The following is a 19465-nucleotide window of genomic DNA, read 5'->3' as shown; positions in this document are numbered from 1 at the left end:
TAAAGCAGATTATAGTGAGTGGTGAGAGATACAGAGTGCTTAGTAAGAATGAGTGAGTGAAACCGTAGAGAGGGGTAGAGGCAGCAGAGTAGGTGTGTGTGTCTCTCTCCGGCCTGTGATGGACACCACCCGTGTCGACGGCTCAGGTTTACATCACAGCTGTTCCTGTTCTTCAGAAGGAAGGTGATATGTCAGCGTCCCAAATGGCACCTTATTCCCCATTAGGGGCCTGGACTAAAGTAGTGTACTATATAGGGAATAGGGCTCTGGTCTATAGTAGTGCACTATATAGGGAATAGGGCTCTGGTCTAAAGTAGTGCACTATATAGGGAATAGGGCCCTGGTCTAAAGTAGTGTACTATATAGGGAATAGGGCCCTGGTCTAAAGTAGTGCACTATATAGGGAATAGGGCCCTGGTCTAAAGTAGTGCACTATATAGGGAATAGGGCCCTGGTCTAGAGTGGTGCACTATATAGGGGATATGGTCCTGGTCTAAAGTAGTGCACTATATAGGGAATAGGGCTCTGGTCTAAAGTAGTGCACTATATAGGGAATAGGGCTCTGGTCTATAGTAGTACCACTATATAGGGAATAGGGCTCTGGTCTAAAGTAGTGTACTATATAGGGAATAGGGATCTGGTCTGTAGTAGTGCACTATATAGGGAATAGGGCCCTGGTCTAGAGTGGTGCACTATATAGGGGATATGGTCCTGGTCTAAAGTAGTGCACTATATAGGGAATAGGGCCCTGGTCTAAAGTAGTGCATTATATAGGGAATAGGGCCCTGGTCTAAAGTAGTGCACTATATAGGGAATAGGGCTCTGGTCTAAAGTAGTGCACTATATAGGGAATAGGGCTCTGGTCTAAAGTAGTGCACTATATAGGGAATAGGGTTCTGGTCTAAAGTAGTGCACTATATAGGGAATAGGGCTCTGGTCTAAAGTAGTGCACTATATAGGGAATAGGGCCCTGGTCTAAAGTAGTGCACTATATAGGGAATAGGACTCTGGTCTATAGTAGTGCACTATATAGGGAATAGGTCTCTGGTCTAAAGTAGTGCACTATATAGGGAATAGGTCTCTGGTCTAAAGTAGTGCACTATATAGGGAATAGGTCTCTGGTCTAAAGTAGTGCACTATATAGGGAATAGGGTGTCATTTGGGATGCATGCCATAGTAAAATGCTGTGCTCAGGCCTTTAGACGAGAGAGGGGGAAGGAAGGAGCCAACATACCCCCTCACAGTTAGTCAATACTAGGAAGGAAGGAAGGAAGGAAGAAAGGAAGGAAGGAAGGAAGTAACATATCCCACTACAGTTAGTCAATACTAGGAAGGAAGGGGGCACTACACCCCACCACAGTTAGTCAATACTAGGAAGGAAGGAGACTAGGAGAGGGGACAACGAACCCTGCGACACATCAAACCATACCACATACACAAATTAAATCACATGGTCTCATATGATCTGCCATTTGTAATAAAAAAAAGACTGCTTTTAAAAACGTTCATTACGAGCATAAAGGAGTTAGAAACAGCTGCATCTTATCGGCAAGACAACGACGGCGTATCGGCAAGACAACGACGGCGTATCGGCAAGACAACGACGGCGTATCGGCAAGACAACGACGGCGTATCGGCAAGACAACGACGGCGTATCGGCAAGACAACGACGGCAAGACAACGACGGCAAGACAACGACGGCGTATCGGCAAGACAACGACGGCGTATCGGCAAGACAACGACGGCGTATCGGCAAGACAACGACGGCGTATCGGCAAGACAAATGATGGCGTATCGGCAAGACAAATGATGGCGTATCATTGAGTTTTCTATCAAAACAACGGAAAATCAGTCAAACTGTTACTTTAAAAAAAAAAAAAACATTAATTCTGATAGTGAAACCAATTTATAAAATACATGACTCATTCTGATCAACGAAACTCAACCTAGATAATTTCAAAATGTCTCTGATGTCATCTATTACCGTGAACAGTAATACATTACATAAAGTTAAACAGCTTCCTCTGTGGTGTTGGTGTGAACTATTGTATTTTAAAAGGAGAGGTCTACCAGTACCTTTCAATCTACTGTGTTTTATTAAAGGAGAGGTCTACCAGTACCTTTCAATCTACTGTGTTTTATTAAAGGTGAGGTCTACCAGTACCTTTCAATCTACTGTGTTTTATTAAAGGTGAGGTCTACCAGTACCTTTCAATCTACTGTGTTTTATTAAAGGAGAGGTCTACCAGTACCTTTCAATCTACTGTGTTTTATTAAAGGCGAGGTCTACCAGTACCTTTCAATCTACTGTGTTTTATTAAAGGAGAGGTCTACCAGTACCTTTCAATCTACTGTGTTTTATTAAAGGTGAGGCCTACCAGTACCTTTCAATCTACTGTGTTTTATTAAAGGTGAGGTCTACCAGTACCTTTCAATCTACTGTGTTTTATTAAAGGTGAGGTCTACCAGTACCTTTCAATCTACTGTGTTTTATTAAAGGTGAGGTCTACCAGTACCTTTTAATCTACTGTGTTTTATTAAAGGTGAGGTCTACCAGTACCTTTCAACCTACTGTGTTTTATTAAAGGTGAGGTCTACCAGTACCTTTCAATCTACTGTGTTTTATTAAAGGTGAGGTCTACCAGTACCTTTCAATCTACTGTGTTTTAAACGCCTCTCACCTGTCCTTACATGTGGCCATTCTCTCTATGCACATTTGACTAAACTGACAATGCAAGTTCAGTGCCTCAGTTCCCCATAGCCCAGCCCTACACTGCCAGTTCCCCATAGCCCAGCCCTACACTGCCAGTTCCCCATAGCCCAGCCCTACACTGCCAGTTCCCCATAACCCAGCCCTACACTGCCAGTTCCCCATAACCCAGCCCTACACTGCCAGTTCCCCATAGCCCAGCCCTACACTGCCAGTTCCCCATAGCCCAGCCCTACACTGCCAGTTCCCCATAGCCCAGCCCTACACTGCCAATTCCTCATAGCCCAGCCCTACACTGGCAGATACACAGCTAGCCAGCTTCTCCTTACAGCACAGCTCTGGCCTGGGAGATACACAGCTAGTCAGCTTCTCCTTACAGCACAGCTCTGGCCTGGGAGATACACAGCTAGTCAGCTTCTCCTTACAGCACAGCTCTGGCCTGGGAGATTCACAGCTAGCCAGCTTCTCCTTACAGCACAGCTCTGGCCTGGGAGATACACAGCTAGTCAGCTTCTCCTTACAGCACAGCTCTGGCCTGGGAGATACACAGCTAGCCATCTTCCCCTTACATCACTCATAGCACAGCTGAGGGAAGCCCATAAATATCCCTCTGAGAAATGGAAAGTAGAGCCTGCTGGCTGCTGGGCTGCTGTAAGGCTCCAGTATCTACCGCGGTGACAGTAAATACTGTAGCACTAACTCAAGGTAAATCTAGTTCTGATAGTGACACAACACAATTCATTCACATGAACCAGTCCTTTACAACAAAGCCAGCTGCTAGACATATTCCACCTTAGTGTCAGCTCCTAGCAGTAAGTCATGGTAAGAAACAGCCATGGCAGTGTGTAAGTGATTCATAACTTGAGTCATCCAGGTTTAACCAGATGATGTAGCCTTTTATTTAAGACTTTTCCTTTGTAACAAACCTGTTGGGGCCAGTACCAATCAGCGAGAACACCTAGCATTAACTCAAAGCTGTAGGGAGGGAGGGAGGGGGGGGGTCTAGATACTACTAGGTGCTCTTGAATCTCAACAAGAGCACCTAGTAGTATCTGAAGGTCAACCAGCCCTGTTCGAGGGTTAGAGATGACAACATTCAACCAGCCCCGTTCGAGGGTTAGAGATGACGACATTCAACCAGCTCTGTTCGAGGGTTAGAGATGACAACATTCAACCAGCCCCGTTCGAGGGTTAGAGATGACGACATTCAACCAGCTCCGTTCGAGGGTTAGAGATGACGACATTCAACCAGCTCCGTTCGAGGGTTAGAGATGATGACATTCAACCAGCTCTGTTTGAGGGTTAGAGGTGACGACATTCAACCAGCCCTGTTTGAGGGTTAGAGATGACGACATTCAACCAGCCCCGTTCGAGGGTTAGAGATGACGACATTCAACCAGCCCCGTTCGAGGGTTAGAGATGACATTCAACCAGCCCTGTTCGAGGGTTAGAGATGACGACATTCAACCAGCCCTGTTCGAGGGCTAGAGATGACGACATTCAACCAGCCCCGTTCGAGGGTTAGAGATGACGACATTCAACCAGCCCCGTTCGAGGGTTAGAGATGACGACATTCAACCAGCTCTGTTCGAGGGTTAGAGATGACAACATTTAACCAGCTCTGTTCGAGGGTTAGAGATGACAACATTCAACCAGCCCTATTCGAGGGTTAGAGATGACGACATTCAACCAGCTCTGTTTGAGGGTTAGAGATGACAACATTCAACCAGCCCTGTAGGAGGGTTAGAGATGACGACATTCAACCAGCTCTGTTCGAGGGTTAGAGATGACAACATTTAACCAGCCCCGTTCGAGGGTTAGAGATGACAACATCCAACCAGCCCCGTTCGAGAGCTAGAGATGACGACATTCAACCAGCTCTGTTCGAGGGTTAGAGATGACAACATTTAACCATTTTACCTACTAGACGACCATCCCTTCTTCAATGTATCAGTCAGCTTTGAATTATTCATCCACCCCCATAACAAGTCCTCTGTCTGTGTGTCATCTGAGCAGAACACGCCCACAGCTAGCTCTAAACCCCCCCCCCCCCCCCCCCGACGATAACACAGCTAGCTCTGACCCCCCCCTTGATGATAGCTGTGTTCTCTAACCCCCCCCCCCGACGATAACACAGCTAGCTCTGACCCCCCCCACCCCCCCAATGATAACACAGCTAGCACCCCCCCCCCCCCCCCCCGGCGATAACACAGCTAGCTCTGGGAAGGCTGGGGGGTGGGGCTAGGGGGCTGGGCTGGTTTTAATTCCAGTGATGTCAGCGGTAAAGCATTCCTTTGGGGATGTGAAAAGGTAGTCATGTGGTGTTCTGGGAGACTGATGATGATGTCAGGACACTTGGGTTAAGTCCCAAATGGAACTCTAGTCCCTACATTTATTCATTTAAGGCTAATTAGTAGTGCACCACTTTTGACCAGACCCATAGGGAATAAGGCACCACTTTTGACCAGGCCCATAGGGAATAGGGCACTACTTTTGACCAGACCCATAGGGAATAGGGCACCACTTTTGACCAGGCCCATAGGGAATAGGGCACCACTTTTGACCAGACCCATAGGGAATAGGGCACCACTTTTGACCAGGCCCATAGGGAATAGGGCACTACTTTTGACCAGGCCCATAGGGAATAGGGCACCACTTTTGACCAAGCCCATAGGGATTAGTGCACTACTTTTGACCAGGCCAATAGGGCTTTGGTGCACTAGGGAATATGGTGTCATTTGGGAAACACACAATGTATATGCCCTATATAGGGATACAGCCAATGTGTAGGGTACTATATAGGGAAGAGGGGCACAGCCAATGTGTAGGGCACTATATAGGGAAGAGGGACACAGCCAATGCGTAGGGCACTATATAGGGAAGAGGGACACAGCCAATGTGTAGGGCACTATATAGGGAAGAGGGACACAGCCAATGTGTAGGGCACTATATAGGGAAGAGGGACACAGCCAATGTGTAGGGCACTATATAGGGAAGAGGGACACAGCCAATGTGTAGGGCACTATATAGGGAAGAGGGACACAGCCAATGTGTAGGGCACTATATAGGGAAGAGGGACACAGCCAATGTGTAGGGCACTATATAGGGAAGAGGGACACAGCCAATGTGTAGGGCACTATATAGGGAAGAGGGACACAGCCAATGCGTAGGGCACTATATAGGGAAGAGGGACACAGCCAATGTGTAGGGCACTATATAGGGAAGAGGGACACAGCCAATGCGTAGGGCACTATATAGGGAAGAGGGACACAGCCAATGTGTAGGGCACTATATAGGGAAGAGGGACACAGCCAATGTGTAGGGCACTATATAGGGAAGAGGGACACAGCCAATGCGTAGGGCACTATATAGGGAAGAGGGACACAGCCAATGTGTAGGGCACTATATAGGGAAGAGGGACACAGCCAATGCGTAGGGCACTATATAGGGAAGAGGGACACAGCCAATGTGTAGGGCACTATATAGGGAAGAGGGACACAGCCAATGCGTAGGGCACTATATAGGGAAGAGGGACACAGCCAATGTGTAGGGCACTATATAGGGAAGAGGGACACAGCCAATGTGTAGGGCACTATATAGGGAAGAGGGACACAGCCAATGGATACCGAGAAGAGAAAAGTGCTTTGCTGTTGCCAGGGTCTGGGAACGGGAGAGACATGAGGAATGGACGGCATTCCAGGAATTTAGAGGAAACATTGTGTTCCTGGCTCATACAGGGAGAGGAGGACAGAAGCAGAGCATTCAGACATACCATCCTACACACACACACACACACACACAGCTCTGAACCAATAGCAGAGGAACAGAAACCCCATTTAACAGGTCTACAGGACAACCATCTAGAAAGCCACGAATGGACCTAAAAATCAGTTGCCTGGCCAAACTCAAAACACTTACAGCCATTTAATCCTCCTAAAAAAAAAAATCTAACCTTCTCAAAGCTACCAACTATCACACACACACTAGTAGTATTTGCACATTGCTTAATAAAAAATGTAAATGTAGCTGTGACTATAATACTTTACATGTCTTGCTATTTTAAACCTTTGAGTGCGACGCTTAGTGTTCATTTCTAATAGTTTGTTCATGTGTTTGTTTCTTCTCACTTCTGTTTATCGATTTCACTTACTTTGGCAACGTAAACATATGTTTCCCATGCTATTTAGAGAGGCAGAGCGAGAGGCAGAGCGAGAGGCAGAGCGAGAGGCAGAGCGAGAGGCAGAGCGAGAGGCAGAGCGAGAGGCAGAGTGAGAGGCAAAGCGAGAGGCCATCTCTTCAGCCTCTCTCTGAAGCTTTAGTCTTGCTGTCAGTTGGATTGTTCTTTATTGTGTAAATCAGCTCTCGCTCGCTCTCTCTCTGGGTTGAGACGATACTTCAGGGGGCCTGGGACAGAGAGACACAGACCAGACCACCCACACATCACTTCCTGGAGGTCCAGCCAGTCACAGCCTGAGAGAGAAGTCTGTCAGCCAGTCAGAGCGGCTAGACTAGGGGGCGACTAGACTTTTTATTACGCTACAAGTCAGTCAACAGTCTGAGACAGGGGCCTGCTAGTATGACATCAGCCAGTCTGAGACAGGGGCCGGCTAGTATGACATCAGCCAGTCTGAGACAGGGGCCGGCTAGTATGACATCAGCCAGTCTGAGCTTAAAGGAAAAGGCCTTTTATTATGAAATCAGTCAGTCAACAGGGATCTACTAGTATGACTGTACTGTCACTATGGAAACAGCCAGGGGCTATAACCTACAGTGCCTTGCGAAAGTATTCGGCACCCTTGAACTTTGCGACCTTTTGCCACATTTCAGGCTTCAAACATAAAGATATAAAACTGTATTTTTTTCTGAAGAATCAACAACAAGTGGGACACAATAATGAAGTGGAACGACATTTATTGGATATTTCAAACTTTAACAAATCAAAAACTGAAAAATTGGGCGTGCAAAATTATTCAGCCCCTTTACTTTCAGTGCAGCAAACTCTCTCCAGAAGTTCAGTGAGCATCTCTGAATGATCCAATGTTGACCTAAATGACTAATGATGATAAATACAATCCACCTGTGTGTAATCAAGTCTCCGTATAAATGCACCTGCACCGTGATAGTCTCAGAGGTCCGTTAAAAGCGCAGAGAGCATCATGAAGAACAAGGAACACATCAGGCAGGTCCGAGATACTGTTGTGAAGAAGTTTAAAGCCGGATTTGGATACAAAAATATTTCCCAAGCTTTAAACATCCCAAGGAGCACTGTGCAAGCGATAATATTGAAATGGAAGGAGTATCAGACCACTGCAAATCTACCAAGACCTGGCCGTCCCTCTAAACTTTCAAATCATACAAGGCTGAAGACTGATCAGAGATGCAGCCAAGAGGCCCATGATCACTCTGGATGAACTGCAGAGATCTACAGCTGAGGTGGGAGACTCTGTCCATAGGACAACAATCAGTCGTATATTGCACAAATCTGGCCTTTATGGAAGAGTGGCAAGAAGAAAGCCATTTCTTAAAGATATCCATAAAAAGTGTCGTTTAAAGTTTGCCACAAGCCACCTGGGAGACACCAAACATGTGGAAGAAGGTGCTCTGGTCAGATGAAACCAAAATTGAACTTTTTGGCAACAATGCAAGACTATGTTTGGCGTAAAAGCAACACAGCTCATCACCCTGAACACACCTCCCCACTGTCAAACATGGTGGTGGCAGCATCATGGTTTGGGCCTGCTTTTCTTCAGCAGGGACAGGGAAGATGGTTAAAATTGATGGGAAGATGGATGGAGCCAAATACAGGACCATTCTGGAAGAAAACCTGATGGAGTCTGCAAAAGACCTGAGACTGGGATGGAGATTTGTCTTCCAACAAGACAATGATCCAAAACATAAAGCAAAATCTACAATGGAATGGTTCAAAAATAAACATATCCAGGTGTTAGAATGGCCAAGTCAAAGTCCAGACCTGAATCCAATCGAGAATCTGTGGAAAGAACTGAAAACTGCTGTTCACAAATGCTCTCCATCCAACCTCACTGAGCTCGAGCTGTTTTGCAAGGAGGAATGGGAAAAAAATTCAGTCTCTCGATGTGCAAAACTGATAGAGACATACCCCAAGCGACTTACAGCTGTAATCGCAGCAAAAGGTGGCGCTACAAAGTATTAACTTAAGGGGGCTGAATAATTTTGCAAACTTTTTCAGTTTTTGATTTGTTAAAAAAAATTGAAATATCCAATAAATGTTGTTCCACTTCATGATTGTGTCCCACTTGTTGTTGATTCTTCACAAAAATATACAGTTTTATATCTTTATGTTTGAAGCCTGAAATGTGGCAAAAGGTCGCAAAGTTCAAGGGGGCCGAATACTTTCGCAAGGCACTGTAAATGGGTGGTGTAAACCCAAGTATGACTGTACTGTCACTATGGAAACAGCCAGGGGATATAACCTAAAACGGGTGGTGTAAACCCAAGTATGACTGTACTATCACTACACTAATACGACAACAAGCAGTCAATGGCCCACGGCAAAGGCCTGTTACTATGACTGTAGTCCTGTATGTCCTTCTCCATGTCTGTAAACAGCCCATCAAGGTGACGTAACCCTACTGAAACAGCTCAGCGTGTGGAGATGGACACCGAGGTGTCCTTCAGTAATTTATGATACAAGAGGAAACTCAGTCTGAACATACCCGAGTCCCCATCCTGTCTGATAATACCTGCAGTATGAACATACCGAGTCCCCATCCTGTCTGATAATACCTGCAGTATGAACATACCAGAGTCCCCATCCTGTCTGATAATACCTGCAGTATCCTGTCTGATAATACCTGCAGTATGAACATACCCGAGTCCCCATCCTGTCTGATAATACCTGCAGTATCCTGTCTGATAATACCTGCAGTATGAACATACCCGAGTCCCCATCCTGTCTGATAATACCTGCAGTATCCTGTCTGATAATACCTGCAGTATGAACATACCCGAGTCCCTATCCTGTCTGATAATACCTGCAGTATGAACATACCAGAGTCCCTATCCTGTCTGATAATACCTGCAGTATGAACATACCAGAGTCCCTATCCTGTCTGATAATACCTGCAGTATGAACATACCAGAGTCCCTATCCTGTCTGATAATACCTGCAGTATGAACACACCAGAGTCCCCATCCTGTCTGATAATACCTGCAGTATGAACATACCCGAGTCCCCATCCTGTCTGATAATACCTGCAGTATCCTGTCTGATAATACCTGCAGTATCCTGTCTGATAATACCTGCAGTATGAACATACCCGAGCCCCCATCCTGTCTGATAATACCTGCAGTATCCTGTCTGATAATACCTGCAGTATCCTGTCTGATAATACCTGCAGTATGAACATACCCGAGTCCCCATCCTGTCTGATAATACCTGCAGTATCCTGTCTGATAATACCTGCAGTATCCTGTCTGATAATACCTGCAGTATGAACATACCCGAGCCCCCATCCTGTCTGATAATACCTGCAGTATCCTGTCTGATAATACCTGCAGTATGAACATACCCGAGTCCCTATCCTGTCTGATAATACCTGCAGTATCCTGTCTGATAATACCTGCAGTATGAACATACCCGAGTCCCCATCCAGTCTGATAATACCTGCAGTATGAACATACCCGAGTCCCCATCCTGTCTGATAATACCTGCAGTATCCTGTCTGATAATACCTGCAGTATGAACATACCCGAGTCCCTATCCTGTCTGATAATACCTGCAGTATGAACATACCCGAGTCCCCATCCTGTCTGATAATACCTGCAGTATCCTGTCTGATAATACCTGCAGTATCCTGTCTGATAATACCTGCAGTATGAACATACCCGAGTCCCTATCCTGTCTGATAATACCTGCAGTATGAACATACCCGAGCCCCCATCCTGTCTGATAATACCTGCAGTATCCAGTCTGATAATACCTGCAGTATGAACACCGGGGTTTCAGCAACCTTTTCCATCTGGAGTGATAATTTATCTGACCATTTCTACCGATCTACGTGACAGTTCTGATTTTTATATGCACATCTTGGTGAAACAGTTTCATCTATAGTAGTCTTTGCCTCTCAGTCAGTCGTGTGGTTCTTCTTTGTTGGTAGGGAAGAAACACAGATCCTGTTCTCTCACCGATCCAGAGGAAACATGTTATGATACTAGGCTGGTACTGAGAGAGCGAGCGTGGACGGGCGGGCAGGCGAGCATGGGCGGGCGGGCGAGATCGCGAGGGAAGGCAGGCGAGTGTGCCAGGGCGGGCGAGAAGAGGCAGAAAGAAATAGTAGGAGGAGGAGGTAGGAAGAGCCACAGAGTGCACGTACAAACAGGCTGGTTCAGCCGCTCCCTCCATCACAGGCACACCGACCAATGTTGCACTTATAAGGGCTGGAGCCCCTGTGTTGGGTGTCACTCTGTTCCATAGCCAGTTGTTTATGGACAATCAGAGGAATCATTTAGCTACGTACGCTTCATTTAACTAAGATACAGTGACCTAACACAGTAACAAGTTGTTCCTGGGCAAGCCTAAACAAGCCACAACATGTCCTTATGAGGAGAGAGAGAGAGAGAGAGAGAGAAGTGGAGCAACTCAGTCTGATACTGTATCATACATACTGATTACATCCCAAATGGCCCCCTTCTTCACTAGAGCCCTATGGACCCTGATCAAAAGGAGTGCTCTAGTGCACAGGGTAATAGGTTGTGATTTGGGACATGCCCCACTGACACACGTCAGAGGAATGCATGAACTGAGAGGCAACTGATAGTTTCAGAGCTGGAACATGGATTTAATGCCACCCATCATAGCTAGCTGTTCTCTCCACTCCCCCCCCCCATCATAGCTAGCTGTTCTCTCCCCTCCCCCCCATCATAGCTAGCTGTTCTCCCCCCCCCCCCCCCCCCCCCCATCATAGCTAGCTGTTCTTCCCCCCCCCATATCATAGCTAGCTGTTCTCCCTCCCCCATAGTTTCAGAGCTGAAACATGGATTTAATGCCACCCATCATAGCTAGCTGTTCTCCCCCCCATAGTTTGCTGTTCAAATAAAACGCACAACAGGTGTCATGGTCAGACCCAGGGTTCAGGTCACACTTGGGTCAAGGAGCTTATGCTGCATTCAGATATAGCCGCTTTCAAAATAGCTGCTTAGGAATTGTAGCATGTGGATGAAACATATCCGGTTGATTGACTGAGCAGAGTAACATGTAACCTGTATAATTTAACATGTAACCTGTATAACAGACAAAGCCAGACATACAGACTTCCCCCCCCAGGTCAAACAAACGCACAGCAAATGGCATGTGTACGTACATACACCCCCCAAAAAAACAGAGGTCTTATTTTTAACCAAATATTGAAATTGTGATATGACTTGAGATTTAGATCAAAACAGTTAGTTGAATTGTTGGAATCCTGGAAATATAATGAGTATTCTAATTATACAGTTATAATGTAATAAAGTACATTTTGAATACTTGTTGTTTGACATGACAATGAATTAAAGTCAGGAGGCATTCATAGAATACCAATAGGATCCCTAGAGGCCTTATTGTGACAGGGTAGGAACCAAAGTGTTGGTCAGTGTTTCCCAGGGGAGTGGGACCCTACAGTCTTTGGCTACATTAAAATGGTTTATCTTACTTCATGTAGCTAACATTCATGCTTTGCGTATTCCTCTCAGATTTAGAAGACACTGTTGCACAAACATGCTGATTGAGGTCTACACCATCACAGGTATCAGTATTAGCTAGCTACGTTTACAACTTGCTAAGAAAATACCAACTACCTGTTTGCAAACAGTAAGATACACAAACCAAATGTAATTATAGAACACTTGTGGATTTATATTAAGATGCAAATTGGAAAGCTGCATCGTTGGCATAAATCAACATATTGTTGCATCGACCATGCAGACTGAAGAGTGGACAGTCGGAAGATGATCTCTGGTGGTCGAGCAACATGGCTCGGTGAGTGACACACACACACACACACAGCTTACCCTGGACACCGTGAGGGGCATGCTGAAGTCCTTCCCCCCCTGAAGTCTGAAGCCCCATGGTGCTGGACCGTTGAGGGTTATACAGTATATACTCATGGCCTATAGAGGAGAGAATAGAGAGGGTTATTCATGGAATATATAAGAGAGAGGACACACTGAACAAAAATATAAAACACAACATGTAAAGTGTTGGTCCCATGTTTGATGAGCTGAAATAAAAAGATCCCTGAAATGTTCCATAGGCACAAAAAGGTTATTTCTCTCATTTTGTGCATAAATTAGCTTACATCCCTGTTAGTGAGCATTTCTCCTTTGCCAAGACAGCATATGAATAAGCTGATTATTACACAGGTGCACCTTGTGCTCCGGACAATAAGATGTCACAACACAACGCCACAGATGTCTGAAGTTTTGAGGGAGCGTGCAATTGCCATGCTGACTGCAGGAATGTCCACCAATGTCGTTGTAGAGAATTTGGCAGTAAGTCCAACCTGCCTCACAACAGCAGACCACGTGTAACCATGCCAGCCCAGGACCTCCACATCCGGCTTCTTCACCTGAGGGATCATCTGACCAGCCACCTGGACAGCTGATGAAACTGAGGAGTATTTCTGTCTGTAATTTTTTTTTAAACCTTGTGGGGAAAAACCTCATTCTGATTGGCTGGGCCTGACTCCCCATGGCTTCGCCCCTGCCCAGTCATGTGAAATCCATAGATTAGGTCCTAATGAATTTATGAGCTAAAAGGTTTTAAACCCTTGCATATAACTAAATGTAAGGCCTGTTTCTCTGAGGAGAGTTGGTATGGATGGGCTTGCCTTGGCAGCAGAACACCAACATGAGTTCCCTCATGCCCAGGTCCTCCAACCCCCAGGTCCTCCAACCCCCAGGTTGCATCCCATATGGCACCCTAATTCCTTTATAAACGCACTACTTTTGACCAGTGCCCTATGAACAGTAGTGCACTACTTTTGACCAGTGCCCTATGAACAGTAGTGCACTACGTGGAGAATGGGGTACCATTTAGAACACAGTGTTTCCCAAACCAGCAGCTATAAAACAACATGCTGATTAGCTGAAATCAGAGGTGATAGACTAGTGTTGGAATGATTCCACCATATCTCCCTACATCTTCTACACTGTGAACCATTTAACACACATTCTCAGTTGTCATGTCGCCCAGAAAGCAAACAAGGAGTCAGTTAGGGCCTCTTCACACCACTTTGACTGACCCCCCACACACACACACAAAGGACAGAGATACCTGTGTTGTGTAAAGAGACGGAACTAGATTCAAATCTTTTTTTTTTTTTTTTTAAGAGATGTCTCCCACACTACCACCTGAGGTAGGCATCTACACCACATAGATCCTCTGAGTGGTACATGTGTAAAGACAACAGCTCTCCCACACCACATCCCTGCAAAAATTACCTTAATGCTCTGTTCGCCAGATTGAAAATGAAAAGGCGTTTGTGAATCATTGAAATCAAGTGTGCAACACGACTTAGATGAGAAGCTCCTGTATAGTTTGATTTTCTCTCTTTATTTTGTTTGTCTCTATACTATTGTATTTACAGTATGATAAATAGCTTTACTCAGGTGAGGGAGGAATGTGATTCTAGCCACACCACATCCAAGGAGTGTAAACAGAAAAGTTGCAAATCTGAAGTTGGAGACAGACCCGACTAGACATAGTGTACTAATGTAAATCCACCCTTTAAAAAAAAAGGTCAGGACCCTTTCGAAACCAGGGACACAAAAAAAAAGGAATGTGCCATGACCCGCTCTAACACACTGGTTGAGAAACAGTCTAATGCAAGGCTAAACGAACTCGAAACGTTACAAGACGCCAGCTGTGCAAAATGATTGGAATGTCTACCCATGGAATCCTACAGGAAGAGAGTGCAAGGAGTTATTACAGAAAACTAGAAGACTATTTTCATACAAATATCTCATTAACATTAGAACAGGGAGCTACGCATCTGAGAACAGTTACAGGCCTTGGGTCAGATTCAAGGAGAACAGAGGACCCGGAGTGTCTACATCAATTCTTGACCAATAAGAAACGACTGTTGTCATTTTTTTTGTTCCGTTGCAAAACGTTTTGCAACGTTGTGCACTAATAAATACCACCTCTGGTCTGAATGACACACTGACAGTCAGACATGCAGTATCGAGAGAACAGCAGAGAGACATTGCCTTTACATTCAGGTGACCCCAAACAGACGTAAGAGTACTAGTCAAAAGTTGACACACCTACTCATTCAAGGGTTTTTCTTAATTTAAAAAAATATATATATTTTCTACATTGTACAATACTAGTGAAGACGTCAAAACTATGAAATAACATCTATGGAATTAGGTAGTAACCAAAAAATAAGTGTTACACAAATCTAAATATATTTTATGTTCTTATAAGTAGCCACCCTTTGCCTAGACGACAGCTTTGCACACTCTTGGCATTCTCTCAACCAGCTTCATGAGAAATGCTTTTCCAACAGTCTTGAAGGAGTTCCCACATATGCTGAGCACTTGTTAGCCGTTTTTCCTTCACTATGCGGTCCAACTCTTCCCAAACCATCTCAATTGGGTTGAGGTTGGGTGATTGTGGAGGCCAGGTCATCCGATGCAGCACTCCATCACTCTCCTTCTTGGTCAAATAGCCCTTACATAACCTGAAGGTGTGTTTTGGGTAATTGTCCTGTTGAAAAACACATGATAGTCCCACTAAGTGCAAACCAGATGGGATGGCGTATCACTGCAGAATGCTGTGGTAGTCATGCTGGTTAAGTGTGCCTTGAATTCTAAATAAATCAGACCGTGTCACCAGAAAAGCACCCCCACACCATCACACCTCCTCCTCCATGCTTCACGGTGGGAACCCGACATGTGGAGAACATCCGTTCACCAATTCTGCGTCTAACAAAAGACACGGCGGTTGGAACCAAACATCTCAAATTTGGACTCAAGACTAAAAGGACAGATTTCAACCCGTCTAATGTCCATTGCTCGTGTTTCTTGGCCCAAGCAAGTCTTCTTCTTGTTGGTGTCCTTTAGTAGTGGTTTCTTTGCAGCAATTTGACCATGAAGGCCTGATTCACACAGTCTCCTCTGAACAGTTGATGTTAAGATGTGTCTGTTACTTAAACTCGGTAAATCATTTATTTGGGCTGTAATTTCTGAGGCTGATAACTCTAAATAACTTATCCTCTGCAGCAGAGGTAACTCTGGGTCTTTCTTTCCTGTGGCAGTCCTCATGACAGCCAGTTTCAACACAGCGCTTGATGGTTTTTGTGAAGAAACTTGCAAAGTTCTTGACATTTTCCAGAATGACTGACCTTCATGTCTTAAACTAGTAATGGACTATCATTTCTATTTGCTTAATTGATCTGTTCTTGCCATAATATGGACTTGGTATTTTACCAAATAGTAGATAGACCTATATACCAACCCTACCTTGTCACAACATGACTGATTGGTTCAAACGCATTAAGAAGGAAAGAAATTCCACAAATTCACTTTTAACAAGGCACACCTGTTAATTTAAATGTATTCCAGGCAACTACCTCGTGTAGCTTGTTGAGAGAATGCCAAGAATGTGGAAAGCTGTCAAGGCAAAGGGTGGCTACTTCGCAAAATCTCAAATATACAATATTTTTGATTTGTTTACCACTTTTTTTGGGGGGGTTCCTACGTGATTCCATTTGTGTTATTTCATAGTTTTTAAATGTCTCCACTATTATTCTACAATGTAGAAAATAGTACAAATATAAATACATTAAACCCTGGAATGAGTAGTTCAAATCAAAATCAAGTGTATTTATATAGCCCTTCTTACATCAGCTGATATCTCAAAGTGCTGTACAGAAACCCAGCCTAAAACCCCCAAACAGCAAGCAATGCAGGTGTAGAAGCACGGTGTGTAGGTGTGTCCAAGCTTTTGACTGCTACTGTATACAGGGCGGCTTACAGCGAGTGCATTTAACTAAAGGTATGTCACAGCAATAAAGTTACATGAATGGCATACCATGTAGAGACCACAAACTAGGCGAAATCTGTCCATTGTTATGTCCTTATTATAAACTAAGAAAAAAGTAAATTAATATGTAGGCCTTGTACAATTCTGTCACATGACAGCCAGGAAACAAAACAGAGGCAACGGAGCCTAGTGGTTAGAGCGTTGGACTAGTAACCGAAAGGTTGCAAGATCGAATCCTCCGAGATGACAAGGTACAAATCTGTCGTTCTGCCCCTGAACAAGGCAGTTAACCCACTGTTCCTAGGCCGTCATTGAAAATAAGAATTTGTTCTTAACGGACTTGCCTAGTTAAACAAAAAAAGGTACCTTTTTTATATATATATATATATATTTATAAAGGGACACTTCTAGAGAATGTATGTACGCTGTCCACTCTTACACTAGCCAAGTCAGTCTGTACGCAAACAAATATCCTTCAAATCCATAGAAATTGTATAATTGCCTTCGTTGTTAAAACGTATCTGTCAAAGTAATACAGGTCTAATTACATTGCTACAGCGTATTCCCTTCGCTCACAGCCAGCACAACACATAACCCGTGTCATTTTAAGAACCAAGGACAACCTGAGACCTTAGGCCATGACACTTACTGCTCTCGCCAAATGAGTTACAAGCCTAATGATAACCTCAACCCCAACCCCCACCCACCATAACTCTCTCCTCCAAGGCATCCAAAACCTCACCATGACACAGAGCTACCTGCAATGCAAACATACCTTGTCCTGATGAGGCCGTCCTGGTAACCCAAAGCTGCCAGAAAGCTACAGAAGTGCTTGAGTATTGAAGTAGGATGGGCTGACTCTCTCCCTCCCCCCAGTGACATAGCTAGGCAGACAGGCAAGCCCTCCCGCCCTCCCCACCCCACCCCACACACACACACTCCTCAGAGAGCTATATAAGGAATGTAAAACTACACCGAACTATTTCAGCCCTACACCCACATGAGTCACGGAGAGGGGGGCAGCAACGGAGAGAAGGAGCAGGAGAGGAACATCAACTACCCATATTTTCTGGCGCAGGCTTTGCACATAAAAGCCAAAAGATATTTAGAATGGGAGGAATGGCAGAGGAAGAGAAGTGAAGACCACTGAGGAACACATTCCTTCCAGAGGACATGAAGTACAGCTCAGTACATTATAACCTCAACCAAACCAGCAATTAGAATATAGGACATCAAGAGAGACAGACCTGGTTTGACTTTTTCTACATGCAGTGAAAAAGTTCTAGATTTATGTTTAAAACTAAATCAAAAGAATTGATCATGTGTAGGCTACATGTACTTATCGATACCCTAAAAAACAAAGTCAACCCAACAAGCTTCTGCTATTAGAAAATGCTATCTGTCCTGTGAACTAGCTCCTGGTAGTGTGTTCATATAGACGTCAGCAAGCGTAGCTCTCCACAGCCTAGTATCCTACATATCTAAATAGGTGTTACATCTAGACTGATGTGTGAAAGGTCTAGTATCCTACATATCTAAATAGGTGTTACATCTACACTGATGTGATGTGTTGAAAGGTCACACGAACAAACAAACAAAGAATGGTAACAAGTTTAGAAGAGCAGCCAGACGTCAACGCCCAGAAAAAGCAGGTAAATAAATACTGAAATACCCTCGTTAGCTAAATGAGACGCGTTTATGTAGCCCACAATCCTGAATCAAAAGTTTGTTTTTATTTCCATTTAACTCAAACTAAGCTTCAATTGCAAATTACACTGAGTATACAACACATTAAGAACTGCTCTTCCCATGAGACCGACCAGGCGAAAGCTATGATCCCTTATTGACGTCACTTGTCAAATCCACTTCAAAATCAGTGTAGATGAAGGAGGGGATGGGTTAAAGAAGGATTTTTAAGCCTAAAGACAACTGAGACATGGATTGTGTGCCATTCAAGAGGGTGAATGGGAAAGACAGCAATTTAAGTGCCTTTGAACGGGGGGGGGGGGGGGGGGGGGGTAGCTGGTAGTAGCTGTCAGACACACCAGTTCGTGTCAAGAACTACAACGCTGCTGGGTTTTTCACGCTCAACAGTTTACCGTGTGCATGATGAACGGTACTCCACTCAAAGGACATCCAGCCAACTTGACAACTGTGGGAGGCATTGGAGGGGGGGTACAAGGTGTTCCTAATGTCTGGTATACTCTGTGTATATCCAAGTGAATGCAGGTGTAACCAGTGTGAAAATGGCTAGCTAGTTAGCAGTAGTGCGCGCTAATAGCATTTAAAAAAATATATATACATACACACACATATACATATATATGTATATATACATACACACACACACACACACACACACACACACACAATGCTTCGAGGGTCCCTGGTTTCGAGCCCAGGTAGGGGCGAGGAGAGGGACAGAAGCTGCACTGTTACTTTCTCCACGTATCAAAAGGTTAGATACTCAAAGAGGTTTTAACCTAGTAGTTCACCGTAACGGCAACCAAGACATGAAAGTGTTGCCTTGCATACAGACAGAACATTGGACTGATAACAACGCAAGTGTTGCTTGTTTTCAGGAACAGTATTCTATTTTTTATTTTTATTTTTAAATACACTGAACAACAATACAAAACACAACATGTAAAAGTTGTTTGTCCCATGTTTCATAAGTTGAAATAAAAGATCCCAGAAATGTTCCATATGCACAAAAAAAAAAAAAGCTTCTCGAATGTTGTGCACAT

At 44.6% G+C, this 19465-nt stretch overlaps 1 protein-coding gene across 5 annotated transcripts in view; it reads right to left on the bottom strand.

Annotated features, from left to right (window-relative positions):
- LOC110487794 (PDZ and LIM domain protein 7) overlaps positions 1-19465 on the bottom strand; it is an 83559-nt gene that overhangs the window by 62472 nt on the left and 1622 nt on the right. For 3 of the 5 annotated variants that reach the window (XM_036943536.2, XM_090198917.1, XM_090198919.1), the window contains exon 2: positions 12740-12838. In XM_036943536.2, the coding sequence (XP_036799431.2) occupies positions 12740-12838 (99 nt within the window). Of the gene's footprint in view, positions 1-12739; positions 12839-17493; positions 18544-19465 lie in introns of those variants that run through there. The other 2 variants (XM_036943537.2, XM_090198918.1) reach the window with 1 other exon arrangement.

Source organism: Oncorhynchus mykiss, chromosome 14 (genome assembly GCF_057628025.1).
Source record: "Oncorhynchus mykiss isolate SJ-2025 chromosome 14, ASM5762802v1, whole genome shotgun sequence".
NCBI lineage: Eukaryota > Metazoa > Chordata > Actinopteri > Salmoniformes > Salmonidae > Oncorhynchus > Oncorhynchus mykiss.
The sequence above is the reverse complement of the archived record's forward strand: the minus strand, read 5'-3'. Positions and strand labels throughout refer to the sequence as shown.